The sequence below is a fragment of the Oryctolagus cuniculus genome, chromosome 4 (genome assembly GCF_964237555.1).
Source record: "Oryctolagus cuniculus chromosome 4, mOryCun1.1, whole genome shotgun sequence".
NCBI lineage: Eukaryota > Metazoa > Chordata > Mammalia > Lagomorpha > Leporidae > Oryctolagus > Oryctolagus cuniculus.
Window position 1 is genome coordinate 68,268,709 of NC_091435.1, and position 22,817 is coordinate 68,291,525.

General features: G+C 38.4%; 1 protein-coding gene across 14 annotated transcripts in view; it reads right to left on the reverse strand.

Annotated features, from left to right (window-relative positions):
• The window catches only part of SLC9C1 (solute carrier family 9 member C1), a 102,418-nt gene extending 86,910 nt beyond the window's left edge, over positions 1-15,508 (reverse strand). For 10 of the 14 annotated variants that reach the window (XR_007924662.2, XR_007924663.2, XR_007924661.2 and 7 more), the window contains exons 1-7: positions 15,389-15,508; positions 13,566-13,721; positions 12,399-12,593; positions 11,298-11,398; positions 9,322-9,450; positions 7,950-8,115; positions 4,768-4,896 (exon numbers count right to left, since the gene is read on the reverse strand). Coding sequence is in view for 11 of the 14 variants with exons in the window: in XM_051859362.2 (XP_051715322.2) it covers positions 4,768-4,896; positions 7,950-8,115; positions 9,322-9,450; positions 11,298-11,398; positions 12,399-12,552 (679 nt within the window). In the remaining 3 variants the exon portion in view is untranslated. Of the gene's footprint in view, positions 1-4,767; positions 4,897-7,949; positions 8,116-9,321; positions 9,526-9,983; positions 11,243-11,297; positions 11,399-12,398; positions 12,602-13,565; positions 13,722-15,388 lie in introns of those variants that run through there. The other 4 variants (XM_051859354.2, XM_051859359.2, XM_051859360.2 and 1 more) reach the window with 4 other exon arrangements.
• Positions 15,509-22,817: the final 7,309 nt, after the last annotated feature.

Below are 22,817 nucleotides of genomic sequence, written 5' to 3' on the forward strand. Positions count from 1 at the left end.
ACCCCATGGGAGACCAGGAGAAGTACCTGGCTCCTGCCATTGGATCAGCGCGGTGCGCCAGCCGCAGCGCGCCGGCTGTGGCGGCCATTGGAGGGTGAACCAACGGCAAAGGAAGACCTTTCTCTCTGTCTCTCTCTCTCACTGTCCACTCTGCCTGTCAAAAAAAAAAAAAAAAAAAAAAAAAAAGGCTTTCAGCTCTTCCCCATTTGTATATATTGGCTGTTGGTTTGTTATATATAGACCTCCTCCAGGCTGGACTTGGAGTCCCTGAGGGACTGTGAAATTCTCCTTCAGTCAACATTGTCAGTAGCAGGCTGCTGCAGAAACGTCTTCCTACCTTGTCTCGGCGATATAGCATTTCCCAGCCAGGAGCTGGCTGTGAAGAAGCAGAGTAGCTGGTGACATGACCAGCTGAAACGGCGTGTCCTGCTATAATACTGGATTGTGTTTAGCAGCTACACATGGATCTTCCTAACTGGCATGTGTACTTGTATTCCTTTATCTTTTCAGTTACCCCAAGAATTGCCTTTCTCTTGGAAGTATCTGAAGCAGAAATTTCTTCTTAATTATCTTCAGGAAGGTTTTATTTCCAGGAAGTTTCATGGTGAAATTTCTGAGTGCCATACAGGATCACCTCTCTTTGTACTCTTGATTTTAGAAGATTTTGTATGGGTGTTTTCATGGCTTCCCAGACATCATACATTTGAAGCACAATTCCTATGCTGAACTGAGGTTCCCAGTTCCCTACAGGTGTTCCAAGCTGCATGACTTGGGGAAATGAACACTAGATATGGAACTCTTCATCAGTTTATTGCTTGCATATCCCCAGGCTAACTGTAAATGCCTTGTATGCTTTATGGGTAACTGTCCACAGTATAGATAAGTAACTCTGAGGAAGAGATGATGGGGTAGTGGCACTCAGAATGGGTCTTCCAGGTAGCAGTAGTCCACTTCTGAGTTTGAGATATGATTATAAATAAGGTAAGCAGAGGTGGATCAGAACATAGGAAAACAGGGTCTCTGGATGCTTAGCAATGAACCACTATCCAGGGACATGGCAAACAATTACAACTAAAGCCTCCCCTTCCTGAGTGGTTGGAAAGGTGATTTGAAGGATGAAGGGCAGTAGAAGAATCCCACCTCAACACTGTGGATGCTTTGGCATCATACAGACCTATGTTGGGTTAGAACATGGCATGGAGATACTTCCTAAACATTATTTGTTTTTCAAGGGACTGGAGTGGTGCTGGAATGAGACAACACTGCAGAAGGCATTAGGACAAAGAAGACATCTAGTGAGTAGAATAGTATACAAACTGTTTCTCAAGACTATTATAATCACTGAAAATGCCAACAAAATAAAATAAGTAAATATCTCATTTTTATTATGAAAATATTTTTAGTTTTATGAATGTTTATGCTTTAAAGTGGTCCTGTGGACCCGCCTCCATCCACTATACAGACGTTCAGAAACTGGACATTGAGAACAATATCTGTAGGAGGAAGATGGGTGTTTTGACCAAAGAGGGGGCACATACAATGCATCAGGAGATGCTGTAATCATATATGTCTCGTTGTGAGTGATTATGCAGCTGCATACTTTATAATTATTCATTATAATTGTCCATATACCATCTTTTTTTTATACTCACAGATGCACATGATAGAGTAGACAAAAACATGACTATGGTTCAGGGCCATGTGAAAGTAATTAGAACTGTTGAGCACCTTGCAATCCCAAAGCTTAGTAGCTTTGCTCTCTGTCCTGCAGATGGCCTCATAAGTCCACTTCTTCCCTGAGTTGACAGTTTCCTGTGTTGCCTCATGGGAGACAGACAGTCCAAAGAAGAAAAGGGAAGCTGCCTCCTCTCACCACTTGTGGGAAAGCTACTTGACTTGTTTTCTTATCTTATGTTTAGCACATAAAAAACATCTTTTGGGGGATATGTTCTAAGTGGATGCCTGAAACCACGGATAGTATGAAACCCACCCTATATATACAATGCTTTTTCCTAAACATATGTACTTAGGATAAAGTTTCATTGATAAATTAGACATCAACAATAAAATAGATTATAATAAATTTTGTGAATGTGGTCTGTTTCTCAAAATGTTTTACTCTACTCACCCTTCATCTTTTGATGTTGATGTGACACAGTTGCCTACATGATGAGATCGAGTGAGTGAACAACACTGGCATTTTGACCATGGTGTTAGGCTAGTACCTCTGTGTCACTTGAACACACGCACTGCCTTACCTCAACAGGAATGGTTACCACTGTATTATGAGTCAGCCAACGACAGACTCACACTGTTGGTCAAATTCAACCTCCACCCACTTGTGTATATAAAGTTTTAGTGGTACACAGCCATGCCCATTCCTTTATGCCCTGTGTGTGGCTGTTTTGGTGCTACAATGGCAGAAACTTTACAGTCTACAACGCTTAAATTATTTGTTATCTGTCCTTATTAAAAAAGTCTTACAATCCTTGCTCTTTTCTTTTTTAAATAAACTTATGACAGTTTGAAATTACTTGTTTGATTCGTCATCTATCTCATTCATTAGACTGCAAGCTCCCTGAGAAGGGACCTGGCCTTTCTTAGTCTTCCTTTTTCTCTTGCACCTAACAGCAGCAGTGCCTCGTTATGATAGGAACTCAATAAATAATCATTGACTGTACACATGAATGAACAAGATTTACCACATCTTAAGCAGCCTTCAAATTGCTTGAAGATTTGTTATTTCACTCTTATGCCTTAGCCAAAATTTCCATCTCTGCTTGCCCTCTAATAAGCTCCTACCTTAGGTCAGAGAGTCTCATCATAATGAGTGTTTCAACTTCTATTCCATCTCTTTGCAGATTACTCTTTTCAAAACAGCTCTGGTAGGTACTCACCTACACAGAGGAAACCCAAGGACTTGCCCATTAATGATAAACTTATTAATCTGCCACCTAAGACCCTCTGACTGGTCCCACCCTATTTTTCTAGCCTAAATTCACTCTATTTTCCATTCCAACTTTACCCTGAACGTTTCCACCTTCGTTTCTCACCTTCTTGGATTGTTCTTTCTTATTACTACTTCCATCTGTCATAATCTTACCCAGCCTTCAAGTTGCTTGAAGATTCGTTTGCTTATGTATTTGAGAGTCAGAGTAGCAGAGAGAGAGAGGGAGAGAGAGAGTGCTTCCATCTGTTTGTTTACTCCCCAAGTGGCTGCAGCAGCCAGGGCTGGGCCAGGTCAAAACCAGGAGGAAGAACTCCATCCAGATCTCCCATGTGGGTGGCAGGGCCCCACCTACTTTGGCCATCTTCTGCTGCCTTCCCAAGCACATTAGCAGGAAGCTGGTTCATAAGCAGCACAGGCAGGCCTCCAACTGGCACTTCAATATGGGTTTCCAGTGTTGACTTAACCCACTAGGCCACATCACCCTCCACAAGCTGCTTTTCTTAATCCCTTCAAGGAGCATTTGTCTCTTTGAAATTCTAAAGCACTTACTGTACCTGCAGTAATTTGTGTACCATTTCTTCACAGTGCCTTCTTCCCATTAGCTGGTAAGCTACCTGAGAAGTGGAAGTATATCTTTCTCATCTTATTATCTGCTAAGAATGTATGTGTCCCCTCAAAATTCATATGCTGAAAGCTTAATTCCCAACATGATGGGATTAGGAGGTGGGGGTGCCTTTGGAGGGTGATCAACCATGCGCGTGGAACCTTCATGACTGGGATGAGTGCTCTTATAAAAGACCCTAAGGGGCAGGTATTTGCACAGTGGTTTAGATGCTTAGCACACCAACACCCCATAGGTTAGAATCCAAGACCTGGGGGCTGATGCTGTAGCATAGTAGGCTAAACCTTTGCCTGTTGTGCCAGCATCCCATATGGGCACCAGTTCATGTCCTGGCTGCTCCTCTTCCAATCCAGCTCTCTACATATGGTCTGGGAAAGCAGTGGAAGGTGGCCCGAGTGCTTGGGCCCCTGTACCCACATGGGAGACCTAGGAGAAGCTCCTGGATCCTGGCTTTGGATCAGCCCAGTGCTGGCCATTGCAGCCATTTGAGGAGTGAACCAGCTGATGGAAGACCCTTCTTTCTGGCACTCCTTCTGTCTGTTAACTCTACCTCTCAAATAAATAAAATCTTAAAAAAATAAAAACATCTTTTGTTCTTGTGGTCTAGTATTTTGATTCATATCAGGCCTGTGGGATGCTGCTGTTATAAGCATCCTCATGGAAAGTCCCTATCAAACCTCATGACAAAACTAAAATAAGGAATGTGTGGTAGAGTTATATAAAGAGTGAATCACTACACAATTCCTTTTTGTTGGTTGTTTAAAAAGATTTATTTTATTTATTGGAAAGACAGAATGATAGAGAGGAAGAGAAAGAGATCTCCCATATGCTGGTTCACTCCTTAAATGACCACAATGACCCAGGGCTGGGCCAGGCCAGAGCCAGGAGTCCAGAGCTCCAACTGAATCTCCCACATGTTTGTCATGGGCCCAAATACTTGGCCATCATCCACCACTTTCCCAGGTGCATTATCAGGGAGCTGGATGAGAAATAGAGCAGCTAGAACTCAAACAGAACTCCAATATGGGATGTCAACATTGTAAGCAGTGCCATAACCTGCTGTACCACAATGCTGGCCCCTGAGTATTATATTTCTAAGAGTACGACTTATGGTAAGATACTAAAACATCCATGTCAGTTTTCAGAAATAAAGCATTCTGATTTTTAAGTAATTAAGAAAAAAATAGGTGCTTACCTAAAGTACTGTTTGTCTTATGTTGTCTTCTGAAGTTAGTATTTAAAACACTGTTAAATATAATTAATGATATAACAGAGGTCATCAGACTTTCTCCATTAATTAAATTGGTGAGGCCTCTAGAAAGACCTGTGTATATCAAAGAGAGAAGGAGAAGATTTTTTTAAAAAAGAACAATTTCATTAATATTAAATAATAAATTTATATTAGCAGGTAGAAAGGTATTTATAGCTATGGATTTATCTCACACAATTTCCACTACTATATCAAACTTTATTCATTTTTAAAAACTCACTTAAAGGAAATTTAATTATATTATCAACTGCAAGTTAAGTTAGATATTCATAATTCACTGCTAAATTAACTATGGTCCATTCTATTTATATTAAGTAAGATAATTAACTAGAGCTGCCATTCCTCATTTCAAAGTATAGAAAAAATATAAAATTTCTTTTTTTTTTTTTTGACAGGCAGAGTGGACAGTGAGAGAGAGAGACAGAAAGGTCTTCCTTTTGCCGTTGGTTCACCCTCCAACGGCCGCCATGGCCGGCGTGCTGTGGCCGGCGTGCTGTGGCCGGCGTGCTGTGGCCGGCGTGCTGCAGCCGGCGCACTGCGCTAATCCAAAACCAGGAGCCAGGTGCTTCTCCTGGTCTCCCATGCGGGTGCAGGGCCCAAGGACATTGGGCCATCCTCCATTGCACTCCCGGGCCACAGCAGAGAGCTGGCCTGGAAGAGGGGCAACTGGGACAGAATCTGGCGCCCCAACCGGGACTAGAACCCGGTGTGCCGGCGCCGCTAGGCGGAGGATTAGCCTATTGAGCCGCGGCGCTGGCCTAAAATTTCTTCAAATTCAGCGATTTGGCCTATATAAATGGATGCACTATAAATTAGATATATTTAAAGCAAGACAGAAAATAATGATTGAGGGATAAAGTAAATCAAAGATCAAGACTTTATAACCCAGCACTTAAGTATTAAGGGAATTGCCCAGATAATCTAGTGAGAGCTCCAAACTACCTGCCTTTCACACACACGTCTTTCTGTGGTTATAGGAGTCAAGTTCCATTATTGGAGCACATCTTGGTTTTATCTACATTCTAATTGTTTTCTATTTATGACAGCATTCCACGTTTAGCTATCAGTTTTCCCTTGCCTCTGCCATGAATTGTGCCTGTAGTGGCAACAGGATAATTCTGAACATTTTTAGTGATTTTCTAAACTCCATAGGAGGGAAATGCAAAAGTCCATTCTGTGAATGAACACTCTGTAACTATGACCACAACCTAATTACAATACATGGGCTAATAGAAAAGAAGAAAAGTCAAAGCCGTCTGTCCTGTGAGACTCAATGGCTTTGATGTTCTAGTTCTTCTCTCCTATAGCCATGCCCTTTGCGGTAGAGACTGCTTCCTTGCTCTGAAAACTTCCCGCCACAGTGAGAGCATTTCCTGGCTAACCTCTTGAATAACATTGAGAGAGCCATGAAGGAAAGGCAGATCTTCCCAGTTGGAGCCATGCTAGGTTCCCTTAGCCCACAAACCACCTGCCAGCTGGCTGTAGATGCAGTAGTGAACCTAGCCAACATCAGCAGAGTCCAGTTCTTGCCATCGGAAGTCCCAGACTCATGAGAAATTGCAATAACTGCTGTTTTAAGCCACTGCATTTGCAGTTGTTCCTTTCTCACCAAGACTTCAGTGATATTCTTGTGTAATTATTCCATTTTACAAAATATTAGTAGTTTTGCAAAAAATGATTGGAAATAAATAAAAGACATGGGCACAGAAGAATTAAAGACCTTTTACAAAAAGCTCACAAACATGTGAATGTAGTCATATACTCCCCTGGAAGTCTTGGGCAGATTTTTTGAGGATATCTATATCCATATATAAATCTATAAAATTTACATTATTGACATACATGTAAAATATATAGTTATGCATCTTGTTTTTATAAGTTTTGGCAAAATATTACAATGGAAAATACTTTTAAAAATATTTTTGAAAGATGCAAAGTGAAAAGAAAAGTTCCAAAAGTAATGGCAAGATGGCCAAAATTTATAAGAGTAACTTCTCAAGGTATCCCAAGATTATCTAATAGATTATTTAAATTCAACAGTGGCAGGCTAGAAAAGCCGTACAATACTATATTACAAATTAAGAAGTTTAGGGGCATGTGAGATCAGGTCTCAGGTATCACTGAACTCCCCCAATTATTTTTAAATAGAAAAATGCCGAACACTGGCCAAGTTATATAGAGGTAAGGATGTACACTGTAAGAGAGCATGGAGATGGAGACAAGATTTGTGGATTAGATAATGACTTGCTGGTCCTTCCTTCTAAAATCCCACCTTGCTATCTTAATCAAGTTATGTCAGTCTTCCTTTATTCACGTATTTATACTTGCTGTGTCTCCCCTACCCTATTTTTACTTGCCTCTAATAATTGTTTTTCCTTTAGCTATAGAGTGAAAATAAAATTTAAAAGAATGTATGTGGTGTATGTGCATGGATATGCCATGTTAATATTCCATATGAAAGCAATTTTTCTAGCGATCATGATTGAAAAGTGACTGAGGGGGAAATAGGATGTTTTTCTTTATGAGGCACACTTAGATTTTTCTTTTCTTTCTTTTTTGGTTTTCTGGGTTAAATTAATTAGGCATCTTAATTTTAAACATAGATTTCTGTCTCCTTTAAAAGTATATACTGCAAACATTACATGATTGGTAATTTTATTGCTTATAGCTTTTCAGGCATTTGGTCTTTACGGTGACAGTGACTCCAAAGGCAATTTAAAAATTATCATTATCCTAGTGACTGCTTTCAAAAGAAAAGAAATATCCGGCGCCAGACGTGTTACCACAGCCTACACAGAATATTGTAATGTCCCAGAACTGTTCTACTAGCTCAAGGGAGATCAAAGATTCTAAATGATCCCTGGCCCTTTGCTGCAACTGGATATAATGCTTTCTAGGGAGGAGGGATACTAAGTAATTGCATCACAGCTATTTCCTTCTGTTGTAACCACCACTTGCAGAACCTCTGTTCAACACTCAATCCCCAATCCCTCACAACATCACATTACACAGGGAAAAGCCACCACAAAGAAAAGGTGTTAACATGAAGACAAGTTGATTTTATAATATTACATTTTCAAAATAGGAAAAGAGAATGATATATCTACCTAGATCTCTTATAGCAGCTGCAGTCAGCATAGGATCTGAACTCACAAGGATAGTAGCAAATAAGAACCATGGTATGGTCTTCAAAAATAATTTATTCACAGTTTGCAGGTACCAAAGGATTAAGATATAATTAATCGCAAAGCCGGGAATCGTAATTAAAAGTATCTGCAAAGAAAATTTACAATAAAATGTCAACTTGCTTTTGTATTCTATTTAAAAAGCTGATAATCAGGATTATCAGAAATGTAGCCAGCACTAAGAGTGCCCGCTTACAAACAGACACAGGTGTGGGGCCATTTAGCTTATCCTGCTCCAACTACTTCCCCTGTCTGCAACACGGATCTACGAAAGGGCTCAGCAGAGCTCATCTGAGCCAACACAAGCTACTTTCAGTTCTTTGGTCTTGCAATTTCATCTTTTTGTGATTTGTCTGAACTTGTTGTGCCTGCATTTGGTTTAGAATATAAATTATTCTAGTACTTTTGTTTCTAAACAATTTAGGCAATGGCCTCATACTTACAAAACTGTTTTGATTACATTGAAGGAAATTTAATTCCTGTTTCTGATTTGAAGTATTTTATTTCAGGGTCTTTTCCTGATACAGGTGGGCATTGTGGTGCAGTCGGTTAAGCCACCACTTGTGTCACCTGCATCGCATATGGAATGCCAGTTCAAGTCCTGGTTACTCTGCTCACTATCCAGCTCCCTACTGATGCACCCTGGGAGGCAGCGGATGATGATGCAAGTACTTGAATTTCGCCACCCCTGTAGGAGATCTGGAAGGAGTTTCTGGCACCAGCCTGGTACAGCCCAAGCTGTTGTGGCCACTTATGGAGTGAACAAGCATCTCTCTCCACACCACCCCTCCCTCCAATAAAACTTTAAAAAAATCTTTAAAATATCCCATGGCTTGTGGAGTAGGAATCTTGCTGCGTCTGTGAAGTCGCCTTTGCTGCTTCTGCTCTTTTACTTCTGGGTGTAGGAAACTTCAGATGATGGGAATGTAAAACATGACTTTCTCAGCAAGTCCCTTCTACTGGAGCCACTGTCTTTCATAATAGCTCTCTGCTGGCATCTCAGAAATAAAATGATAATTGATATGAAAGTTCTACCAGTCAGATTTTTCAGAATTACTTTTTTTTCCTCCTTGCTTTTATCCCCTGGGTCTTCAATAGACAATTGTCAAGAAAATGATTTATTTACTAACATAAGAAACTAAATTTACTACTCTCATTCCTTTTAATTTTCTCTGTCTTCTTTGCTGTCTATTTAGAGCAAAATTTTAAAAAATCTGACCTGCATGTGGTAGGTAGATAGCATAGGTATCATGTGGTCCTTGAGTGAATGATATTAGTGAAAAAGAACGCTTACCTGCCACAATAACTTTTGGAGCATGTATACATCCATGTCAAATGCAACATTAAAGATAATTACTGGTGTAAATATACCGAAAAATAAGTCTGGACTCATCCATTGTATGGCATCTGCATAGCTTTGGATCTAGTAACATAAAAATATTTTTTTCTTTTGTTCATCCATCTGTTAGCATGAGATATCTGTCAAGCACTTTTATCTCTAGCAACACAGTTTAAAAAAATACATCACAGGATAGTAAGAACTGATGTTGAATTTTCATAATTTTCTATCAGATTATCAGTTATAAATATTAAATATCTAGTATAGGAAACACACTGACATGGTACTAGAGAATATATAGTGGATTTCCAGGCTTACAAGAGGAAGCAGAGATTTCAGATAGGTGAACTACCATGCACAAAATTCACAAAGGAATAACTGGTTCTATCAAATTCCAGAAACTGTAATTAGCCATGATTTATATAGATGTAGGTATATGTAGCCATATATATAGATGTATGTGGAAAGAATAAAAAGACTTTCAGAGATAAAGACTGGAAAGTTATTGCAGTTTTGGGAATAAATAATGATGCTTATCATAAAAAATGTAGCTAGTATTAGTAAATCCTATTGTGGGCATCTATTCAAATTTTATTCATTAAGGAAATAGTACATACTGTATTAGGTGATGAATTTGCATTTGGGAAATAATTCTCCTTGGATCTTTTTTTTTCTCTGTTTCTTATGAATGAGTGTAGTGATTGCTTTTCTTCAAGACAATCTTTTCATGAATGTTTATATGGCTAACAGCCTTTTAAGAGGAATCTGTGTCTTCCTCCAGAGCCAAGGGCAGGTTTATTTTATTGTCCCATGTAATAAAGAGAATGTGTTTTAATGGGGTTAAAAAGCAAGGAAACTTACTATCATTATAAATGATTTGGGTTTTCTGAGTTCTGGTTTCATCTCCTGTAATGCGACCCACCATGTGTGCACATTTCAGCTGGCTCTCTTTTCTTGTCTCTGAGGGACTGGGGTTCAAGAAGTGGGCATAGGAAAATGCACATATTCTGCTTATTGCTAAGGATGTGAATAATAAAGTCTTTTGTTTCTGGCCCAGAAGTGTCATGTCTTTTGCCAGGACTGTGAAACTGTGGTAAGCTAGCTTACTACCAAACAGGTGATGTGGCATCTTGGACCTTACACTGTTCTTGAGTTACTGACAAATTTATGCCAAAATTATATGATTATAAAACCTGTTTATGACAAATGAAGTAATAACCTGCTCTGGTTCACACATAAGTATGTATTTTCTATAAACATTACTGGCTAAATTCAATCATTTTCACACAGGTTCTCATATCTGCTCTGATTGGTTGGGACAGTCACTGGCAAACTATGGGTGCTAGAACCAATCTGGACCAACGTTCATTTTTGTAAATGAAGTTTTATTGGAGTTCAGCAATCGTACTTTGCTATCCATGGTTGCTTTTGAGTTAAGTGGGTAGAATTGAACAGCTATGACAGAGGCTTTACATCTTATATAATGTAAAATAATCATAACATGGCTTTTTACAAAAAGCTTTGTGAAAAACTCCTGCGCTAGAGAACTGTCTAATGTGTCCACAATGCCATCTGTGTGCCTTGAGTAACAGTTCTTTCCCTTCTCTACCTGACTCCAAATGTCTCCAACTATTTTGCTACTCTAACTACCATGGCTCTTTAAAATGTTCATGGAAAATGAACTCAGTAGCTATGTCTGAACTCCCTGTATCATTTCAGACCCAGGGTGTATTCAATGTTTAGGCGTATATCCACTTTTTTGGACCTGGGTCCTTTTTCTACACATCTGATGTGATGTTATCTACACAATAAACATCTACTGACTGGCAAAGCAGTGAGGAGACAAGTATTTTTGCAAATTTTCTTAAGCTATCTTTGTATTTTTTTTTGATTCTTAGATATAGTGCAAAATTTCCATTTGCTATACATACCTGGAAAGAAGTAAAACTTAGAATTTCAAAACTACATCCAAGTAAAAATAGTATCACAGGGAGAGGAATTGGAAAGTCTTTCAAGTGCAGGTTTAAAAATGCTAGAAAAAACATGTTGTTATGGAAAGGTAATTAAATATCACATTTGTAGAACTTTTAATGTAATGTAATTTCTTAATATAAAAGACAGTGAAATACTGTTTCATTGCTAATTTCCTATCATTCAAACCCACCCCCATAGCTAAGTAGAATGTGTGTGATTGTTGATGTACCAGGTTCCTGCTTTCCCTTTCCTGGGATGTATACTGCCTTGCCTTGCAGTCTTAATAAACACTGCTAACAATCATTGCTTCTTGGGTTACTACTGGAATATTTACAGTAGCATTTGTAAATCCATGAATCAAAGATTTAGCAATCCTACAATAAGAGGTTCCTTCAAGGTGAGGAACAATGAGAAACTAGTTAGGGTTATTTGCTTTAAGAAAGAAAAAAAACAGTAACCACCTACACATCAAAAGCCCATGGTAAATATTAAACTTTATTATTGTCAAAGTGCAAAAATTTGCAACAGTTCCTTTCCTTTAATTTCTTCGACTTTGTAATACAGAGGTCAAAGAAAGTGCTCAGTCAAGTGCTAATCAAGGCAAAGCCAATATTTTCTTTTTGTTTCTACAATGTTCTTTTCTTACCATAAGACTTAAGAATAATTTGTTATTTGCATAAAACGCATGAGATCTCCTATCCCCACCCTTGTTTGTCTGCTTATTTGTTTCAGTTATCCTCATCATTTTAATCATTTGCTTTACCTAGCAAATAAGATGTGACTTAATCTTATTTGCTTGACCTAATCTTATTTGCTTGACCTAGCAAATAAGATGTGAACACTTTGAATCAAAGGAAGTAAACAAAGAGGGAATCAGATTCTTCAGGACTTCTCTCAGGAAGATTATTGTTTGCTACCTTTTGTTGAAAATATTGGGACAAAGGTATGAATTTAGGGAAAAAAATTCTAATCTCTTAGTGTTGCTGTTCTCCTTAATTCTATATGTTAGCATTTATAAGAAATCTATGGACTAAATTCAAAGGAAGGGTGATATTTACCTCCGATGGTGCAGATCAAGGACAATATTAGGATGATTTCAGGGAGATCTTCAGCATTATTCAAAAACAAAACTCTGAACAGCTCCAGCCATGAGCCAGTATTTCTTCTATTATTAGGATTGGAATTGAAACTAATGGCATTATCAGTACTCATCTTGTATCTCACAGTGAGTCTGAATCTGACTCCACGTCTGTCTGCAAAACTCAGAGAGGATTAAAGGAAAGTAAGATTTTTTTTCTTGACTTTCTATTTAAAAACACACACACATATTTCTCCTTTAATTCTAGTATCTCAAAGTCTGGCAAAATCAAGGATGCCTCTCCCTTCTGGGTAATTCCGACTTCCTGTATATTTGTTGCACTGAGAAAAACTACTCATCATGAGGAGGATGGGTTGTCTCAGAACAAAGGATGTTCTAAAGAATTTATTATAGGACCTGGACTTTGGCTGGGTAACTTTGGAGAGGCTCTAATCAAGGGAGGGTTCACTCTAGATTGAGTGCTGTCAGAAAGCCAGGACGACTCTTTGGTTGGCCATCTGGATAAATCTTACCTATATAGGGAGAGTAGGCTAGAGCTAAGATAAAGCTGAAACATGTACGGAAACAGCAGCCACTCATTTAGCGGAGTGTAGGGACTGTTGGTATATGGGTTACATTGTGACCTTGGTTTTACCTTGCTTGTGTCATGGTTTACATGGTGATGGTGATAATCTGTGCGATTATTTACACCTAAGAGGAGAACAACAAGCCTTAGCTATGAGCATTAGGCCAGCATGAGGTGAGAATGAGCCCAGGCTGGCAGTTTCAGACCCTGTCCTAGATTCCTCAAAGGATTTCCAAGCTCCTTAACTTCATCTTCACTTATGTAGAGCTAGTAGATCTGGAGATCTTGGTAGTAAAATGAGTGAGAGAGCAGAACAAGCTCAACTGTGAGTTAAGACAGAGATTGTCAAACTTGGCTACACAAAAAATCATTTGGAGGATTTTCATGACGCTTCTGGCTCAGTGCTACCCTCAGAGGATCAGCTCAATGATCCTAAAGAGGGACTACTTTAGGAGACATCGGTGCTATTCGGAAAGAGTGTTCTGATTGAGCAATAATACTTGCGTTAGTTAACAACAAACTATTGAGGAAAATACATCACATTGTAATGCCAACTCTTACCTTGCCCACTATTAATCCAGGACTAAACATGCTGGAGCATACTGACTTGGCCAAAAAAAGAATGGTTGCATATTCTTACATGTTTCCAGAATTTAATGTTGTTAAGGAATCTATTGTTTGCTAAACCATACAAGGGTACATCAAGAAGTTACCACTCTAAAAAACAAACAAACAAACAAAAAGATGGGATAAACAGATCTCTATCTCAAAAAGAAAAAAAAAGAAGTTAAATGAAATCAAAATATAGGTCTATTTTGAGCCGAAAGAAATGAAATCTGTGCACATGGGGGTCTTCAATAACTTCATGGAAGTGTATATTATGAAAAAATTATGCAGCTATTTAATTCTACTTTACCACAAACTTTTTGTAGTCCCTTTGTAAGTAGGGATACATGTTCCCACAAGCATTTTTTTACACTTCTAAAATGATTTGAAAACCTTTATAAGGTTTATTAGGGCATCCAGTCCTAATAAACTCTTATCAGAAAATGATAAAATTACCCCAAATCCTGATTATTTCTGAAATTTAGGAATAGATATGATCAAGTACAGAACAACTAAGAATATGTGCTAAATATTCAGATTGACTTCCTCAACCTCTAGTCCAAAATCCTCGAATGAATCTTTACCTAAGAAGAGATCTCATCTTAAATTGGCTCGCAAATGCTTAAACACTCCAGTTTTAATGTTTTAAAGGTATGAGGGAAAAAAAAGTAGCAGTGGGAATAAACAAGTTTTCAATACAATCAAAACTTTTCATTTTAAATTGACTGTTGACAGCTTTGAATAAGACTATGACTCCAGGGGCTGATGCTGTGGTCACTACCTGCAGTGCTGGCATTCCATATGGGCACTGGTTCAAGTCCCGCCTGCTCAACTTCCAATCCAGCTCTCTGCTAATGCGCCTAGGAAATTAATGGAAGATAGGCCCCTGTACCCATATGGGAGACCTGGAGGAAGCTCCAGGCTCCTGGCTTTGGATTGGCTTAGCTCTGGCTGTTTTGGCCATTCAGGGAGTGAACCAGCAGATGCAACACCTCTCTCTCTCTCTGCCTCTGCCTCTCTGTAACTCTGCCTTTCAAATAAATAAATAAATCTTTTTTTTTTAAATAACATGAGTCCAAATATCATTAAGGAAATGGTATTTTACCACATAAGTTCTGTGCATCAGCTTATCAATTTGTTACTAGTTTCTCAATTCTGTGTATGGCAGTAATTATTAACTTTCTTGTCAAAAACAGCGTGCAGGTGCCCCAGTAATCAGTCCGCCAGCTCTGAGAAACTGTCCAGTGGAATGGAAGTTACACGAATTCAGCTTGTCTCTGAAAACGGTGAGCTGTTTTGCCCCTTTTAATTACTGCATGTTCAAGAAATCAGTCATGAAAGTATCCTAAAGAAGACACTGTGGGGTCCCATGAGTCTTCACGGACGGCAAAGCTCATACTCAATCGTCTGTACCTATTACACTGACTCTGGAGGCTGGGGGTCTCCTTAGACCCATTGCTCTCCTAAGACCGCTCTGCTCAGCAGAGTCCTTCCTCCAGTTCAATGTCCTCTGCAGACACCAGAGGACGCTCGTTGCACCCTGTGCTTCCCTCTAGACTTTTCTTTTTCAGTGCCCCCTTCATGCTGGTGAATAATTTGGAAAGAGGGTAAAAGGATAATGGACGAAGGGCAGGAGCTCAGGGGTGGACATTCAAACGGAGGGGCTGGTTGACCTTTGGGAAAGCTCTCGATTGCTCTAAGAGGGGTAGAGAGGTTGAAAGAGAAAATTCCAGTGGGAAAGGTCAACTTTCAGAAAGAGAAACTAGAGGAGGGCTCACCATCCAATACTCTTAGGAACAGTATCCTGGTACGGACACAAGATGTGGAGAGCAGCGGTTTTGTTCGCTCCAGAACATCTAATACCAACCGCAGCCTCACTGACAGTTAATTGCTCTAAGCGCCGCCCCCAGACTGCACCCATTGGCCATAGGCTCATAATCTCTGTCTTTATTGGCTGATGGAATTGAACGTCATTTTCCCTGTGTGTTTAAGAATTATGAAGCCTGGAGTCTGTGTTTACGAAAAAAAAAAATCAGCAAAGGTTGAAAAAAACAAAAACAAAAAAAACCCAGAAACTGTACTCTTTACGTTAATTTAAAGTTTTGGAAAGGTGGGTTTCCAGCAAAAGCCAATGGACACTTTCCCCAGAACGCTAACAGGAAGGAATTTCCCGGATGCCAAAGATTTTGAAATAGCGAAGACTGCAAGATTAGGAATGAAAGGAATGGCTATTCTGGGTGTGCTGAAGAAAAATCGAAACAGATAGGCAAGAGGTCAGATGTGAAGAAATGTTTAGGAATAATATTTAGTTTTTTCTAACTATAATATGAAAAGAATATTTAGTTGAAATTAGTGACATTCCTATAAAGTCAATTTTCACATTCCTACTTTCATCATAAAATATTTTGGGAGAAATTTTTACTGATTTTGAAATCCAGATAATTATTTGGCAGGCGTGACTCCTCTTTATACTTCCACTTGAAAATGGTTTAAGGAAATGAAAGTTGAGGTTGCTTCTGAGTAATTCGTTTAGATACAAATATAAGGATTGTATACATATCTTCTATTCAAACTAGAATTGGAACAGCAAATGAAACAATGTCTATGCTTCTGAGAAGAATAATTGATATTTACTTTAGAGTTGTTTTTATTTACTTTTATTTTCCAATTCTCTGTTTCATCTTTTTCTCCAGTCTCACTTTCAATTTACTCCTGTGACTACAAGAAGCAGGTATTACTCCCTTCTCCTCTCTTCTCTGATACCTGGAATTCAGTGGAATGTGAACAGATAACCATGGTTTATTTCAGTTATATCTACCGTGAGTAATTTCTTCTCATCTGTTATTTGCCTTTAATTTGACTGTAAGTTTTAAAATTAAAAGTCACCATTATTGAATTAAAATTTTTTATATGCTAAAACCTGATGTTTTTCTGTGTGTGATTTCTTCTTTCATTTTTAAGTGAAGTCCTCCTTTTATGGTTACAAAATTTAACGAATATTTAAACCTGTTTACTGGGGGCCAGCGCCATGGTGCAGTAGGTTAATCCTCTGCCTGAAGCACCGCCATCCCATATGGGCTCCAGTTCAATTCGCGGTTGCTCTTCTTCCAATCCAGCTCTCTGCTATGGCCTGAGAAAGCAGTGGAAGATGGCCCAACTCCTTGGGCCCCTGCACCCATGTGGGAGACTGGGAAGAAGCTCCTGGCTCCTGACTTTGGATTGGCCCAGCTGTGGCCATTTGAGGAATGAACCAATGGACAGAAGACCTCTCTCTCTCTCTGTTTCTGCCTCTCTGTAACTCTCTCAAATAAATAAATAAAATCTTTAAAAAAAATGTTTACTTCCAGTTTTAAAAAAGCTTGCTTAATTCCTATCCCTTCAGAATTATTTTGGCATGAAAAAGGCCACAGTGAAAAAGGAGTGGTTTAGTTCATGCACTATGACTGTTCCCGATAAGCAAGTTCATGATCTCTTTTGGCTGAGATGATCAACAAAGGGTTTTCAGAGAAATCAGGATTTGAGCCTTATGAAGATAACTAGTTACTGGCTGAGTGTATGTGTTTGGAAAACAAATGGGGGTCTCTGAGAAAAAGAAAAATCATCTTTTTTTGCATTACTTCTGTATACATAAGAACTTTGAGGAATACAGAAATAAATGATGCATGGTTTCTTTTCCCAAGAAGTTTACTTGTATATGAACAAGTAGTATCCTTTGTGTTGTATGGACAAACGGTAATCAGTCATGTAAGGAAACAGTGAGCTTTTTTTTTTTTTCATGAGATTTAATAGAGAATTGACATAAATGAGGCAATGGTATTTCAGCAGATTTGACAGCTCAAGGCAGATATACACAGGATTTTGTGCAATACTGTGATATATTCAGGATATTCAAAGACATTCATTGCAGCTGGCACCAAGGTACAACATTCAGCCAGGTATCAGTCCTACGTAACAATAAGAAGTCACATCTTCCCCTGCTGTGTGTCAAGGAAGAATAAGTAGAGAACTCAAACTTTCATCTTAACTTGTCAGTGAAAGGATGGTGCCCTCACTTCTTCAGACAGAGCCGTGTCAGAGGATGCCTGATAAAACCCAGAATTTCAATAAGCTCTACAATATTACAATTTGTACAATATCCAGCTGTCAGTTGAAAATAACTCATCATACCCATAACCAAGAAGATCTCAATGTGAGCATACAAAAAGACATTGATCTGGAGTGGACATTTATCCTGGTAAGATGTTCACAAACTCTATCAGAGTATCTGGTTCTGGCTCTTGGCTCTAGCTTCTTATAAATGTAGATACTGGAGACAGTATTGATGCTCAAATGATTGGATTTCTTTCACCTACATGGTAGTTCTGTATTGTATTCCTGGTTCTGGCTTTAGCTTCACCCAGTCCCAGATACTGCAGGCGTTTGGGGAGTAAATCAGTAGATTTTAACTCTCTCTTTCTCTCTCTTTCTCTCTCTGTATCTCTCACTCTCTCCTCTAATTGCTTTTTAAATGAAAGTGAAAATAAGTAAATATTTTTAAAATGCCTTTCAAATGAATAAATTTGAAAAAAAGGCACAAATCTCACAATGTTGCAGATGTTGGAGTTATGCAAAAAGAATTTTAACACTGTCAGCATAGAAATATTTCAGCAAATAATTGTGAACATAATTGAGACAATAGAAAAATATAGAAGCTTGAGACAATGAAATAAAAGGTTGCTGAATAAAATAGGTGGTATTGGAATGGAAATTTCAGGGGCTGGAGCTGTGGTGTAGCAGGTAAAGATCCTGCCTGCAGTGCTGGCATCCCATATGGACACTGATTCGAATGCTGGCTGCTTCACTTCCTATCCAGTTCCCTGCTATGGCCTGGGAAAGCAGCAGAAGGTGGCCCTGCACTCACATGGGAGACCCCAATGAAGCTCCTGGCTTCAGTCTGGCATAGCCCTGGCCATTGCAGCCTTGTAGGAAGTAAACCAGTGAATGGAAGATCTCTCTTTGTATCTTTCCCTGTCTCTCTGCAACTCTGCTTTCCAAATAAATAATCTTTTTTTAAAAAATGAAAATTTCAGTTGCAAAAAAACACAATAAATAAAATTAGAAAGGAGCCAGCACTGTGGACAGAAGTATCCCCCCGCAGCACCAGCCTACCACATGGGCGTTGGATCAAGTCCCAGCTATTCCACTTCTGATCAGCTCCCCATTGATGGCCTAGGAAAGCAGTAGAAGATGGCCCAAGTCCTTGGGCTCCTACACTCATGTGGGAATCCTGGAAGAAGCTCCTGGCTCCTGGCTTCAGATTGGCCCAACTCCAGCCATTATGGCCACTTAGGAAGTGAACCAGTGGATGGAAGACCTTTCTCTTTCTCTCCCTCTCTCTGTCTGTACTATGCTTCAAGTAAAATAAACAAATCTCAAAAAAAAAAAAAAATGAAAACAAATATCAGCACAAAATGATAAATGTTTGAGGAGATAGATGCATTTACCCTAATGTGAACATCACACAATGTGTGTGTGTATATATATGTGTATATATATATATAAACACAATATGGTACCCCAAAAATATGTACAACTTTCTGATCGGTTAAAATTAAAAATATGAGCAAAATTAAAAACAGGGCTGGGCTTTGTGGTACAGTGGATTAAACCACTTTTTGGGATGCTCACTTCCCATATCAAGAGTGCCAATTCTAGTGCCAGTTATTCTGCATCCAATCCAGCTCCCCACTTCCAATTCAGCTCTTTGCTGATGTGCCTGGAAGGCAGTGAATGATGGATGTCTCAAGTTCCTGCCACCTGTGTGGAAAACCAGGGTGCAGTTCCTGTCCCCTGGCTTCAGCCTGGCCCAGCCCCGGCTCTTGCAGCTTTTTGGAAAGTGAACCAGCAGATACAAAAATTCCTCTCTCTTTCTGTCACTCTAACTTTCAAATAAATAAATCAATAAATAAATCTTTTTTAAAAATTAAGAATAAATAAAAATAAATCAACAAATGGCCTCAATAGCCTTGTCCTTGTTTGGTTAAGTATATTCTCAGGCACTTAATTATTTTTGATGCTATCACAATGGACTTGATGTCTTAATTTCATTTTTCTTGTTATTCATTGTTGGTGTATATAAGTACGACTGATTTTTCTATGTTGATCTTGTATGTTATAGCCTTGCAAATTCATTATTACCTCTAATAGTCCACTTGTGGATTTTTTTTGGGGGGTCACTGGTGGTTCCACATAAATTTTATGTTTGCTTTTGCTTTTTTTAAAAAACATGTTTTTAGAATTTTTAAAAGGATGGCAATGAATCTAAAGATTGCTTTGGGAAATAAGGCCATTTTAACAATAATAATTCTACTCTATTAACTTAGGATACCTTTCCATTTTTTGTGTGTCTTCTTCAATTTTCATCAATATTTTATAGCTTTTGCACATTGGCCATTCACTTACTTGGTTAAATTTATTCCTAAGTAGTTTTGTTGTGGTTGTGATAAAATGGAATTTTTTTTGGTTTCTTTTTCATATGGTTTGCTGTTACTGTATAGAAATGATGCTGATTTGTATAAGTTGATCTGTATCCAGCACTTTGGTGATTATGGTAGATGATTCTCTTAATGTGTTACTGAACTTGATTTGGTAATTTTGTTAATATCATGTTAAAAATTTTGCTTATGTTATTCAGGGATATTGGTTATATTTTTCTCTTATATTGTTCTCATCTGGCTTTGTCATCAGGTTAATGCTGGCCTTGTAAATTGAATTTGGAAGTGTTTCCTCCTCTTCAGTTTTTGCAAGAGTTTGAGAATAATTGATGTTAATTCTTTTTTTATTCTTGGTAGATTTTACTGGAGGTGGGATTTATCCCAGGTATGCAAAGATAATTCAATCTCCAGAACTGAGAGCTACATATGCCTCTTTTCTTTATAAAGTTAGCTTGCCTCGGGTATTTGATTGCAGTAATGAGACATGAACAAATACAGATACTTTATGTGATTTCAACCTTCCTAAATTTTTTTAGACTCGTTTTGTAGCCTAACAAATGCTTTTTTCTGGAGAATGTTCTGGGTGCACGTGAAAAGAAGGTATACTCTGCCACTGTTGGCTGGAATGTTCTACATATATCTATTAGGTAAATTTATTCTACATTGTTCATTTCTGCTATTTTTTACTGATTTTCTGTCTGGACAATCTATACACTGTTGAACATGGTTTTGAGGTCTGGTATTGTTACTGTATTGATGTCTATTTCTCCCTTCAGATCTGTCAATATTTGCTTTATGTATTTAGGTGGTGAGTATCAGACACATTGATATTTACCGTTGTTACATCCTCCTGTTTAATTTATCACTTTTTCACTATATGATTAACTTCTCTAAATCTTGTTATACTTTTTTACAATCTATTTTGTCTCATATGAGGATTGCTACCCCTGTTCTCTTTTGGTTATCATTTGCGTGATATATCGTTTTCCATTTCTTTCAACATATGCTTATTCTTAAAACTAAGGTGAGTTTCTTATAAGCAGTGAATAGTTGGATGTTAATTTTATATTCCATTCAAAGAGTCACATCATTGCCATACTTCCCTTTAATTCTTTAAATATGGCTGGGATCCAATGGATTTTTTTTAGTTATAACTCCTGTGTTCATATCTACATTACTCACAGGAAATGATCCTGGGTTGGGTCTTTACCTCATTCTCTGCTCCTCAACGTAGTATCAATGTTACTTATCAATCCAGAAGCTGTCGGACCCGAATACTTCCTTATTCGCAATGAATGAGCCCTCCCTCTGCTTCAGGGTTGGTTCCCCACTTCAGAAGTAATAGACTCATGGATTCAATTTCATTCAAGTTCCCTTTGGGAACTGAGTTAGCTTGACCTTATTAGCCCAAAAGCTGTCAAGTAGACAGTAGGCCTTAAGAGTGGGCTTAGTTGCTACAATATGGATAGAAGGAAGGTTTGTGTTAACAGAGGAAAAGGAAGAAATATCTCCAACACCTGGAACAACAAAAAAGACAGATATTTGTAAATGAAGTGTAGGGTAGGGTGTGGCTGCTCGTCCATGACCTCAGAGACTTCTGTAACCTCTGAAACAGAAAATAGGGGGGAGAAGTCATGAAAGGGAAAGATAATTTTTATAGGGACTGATAAGAGACCGAAACAAAAAAGAGAAGGCTCATTACAAAGAATATGTCCGTTGTGTGGGTGTGTATATATTGACTATAGGGGGAGGGGACTGAGTAGTAAGTGTGTGTGTATGAAATAGAGATTCCTACCGATTTCATTCTGCAGAAGCTGAGATTATCTGTTCTCCTTGAGGACAGTATCTGTCCAGGGTCCTAGCCCTAGTTACAGTCCTCCCACTCTTCATTGATTTGACTGATTAACTATAGTTATAAGAGTTTCTGGATAAAGACCACTGCCCCTAACTTGAAAAAGAGAAGATGCAGTCCCAAAAAACAATCAGTATCACAGCCATAAGAAAAGTGCTTGAGAAAAAACTCATTTCCAAATGGACTATTTGGCTTAAAATGTGCTGTGAACTGATAGTGAGTGAGCACAGCTTTTCCAGGACACCAGCAGGAGGAAGACATTATGGATAAGCTGGTGTGAATTGATGTGCATAAAAGGCCAATGAATAGTTGGCTGGGTTGGAATTTAAGGAGAAAATGGGAAATCAAAAACACTGGTAAAGAATGCTTTCCCTCTTCATTAGGTAGTGTACAGAGAGGAGAGTTTATAAGAAAGGACAATGACCTCTGTGTGCTTTCTTTTCATTTTAATAACTGAATAATACTTAATTTGAAAGTGTTAAAGACATTACAGAAAAGTCAATTTTTAATTTTTTTACCCCAGTTGTTTGATTTGTGGGGTGTGGGGGGGAATTGTAGGCATTTAGATACCAAGAATTTTTTTTTTTTTTTTCGGAAATGTAGCATGCCTCAACAGAAAGCAGTCTTTTCCGTTGATCTCAATCACTGTGTATAAACAAGTTTTTTGTCTGTGATATCATAGACAACAGAACATAAACATTAGGAAAGGCTTAGTAACAGCTTCAAAAAGGAGGTAATTAAATTTTCCAAATCAGCAATTAAGTTTTCAGAGCTCCTGCATGAAAGATACTCTGGCCACAGAAAAATATCTTCACAAAGCACCAGAATACTTTGCCAGGCAGGTTAGGCAAAGAAGTTGGTTAATGAGTAACATTTTTGGCG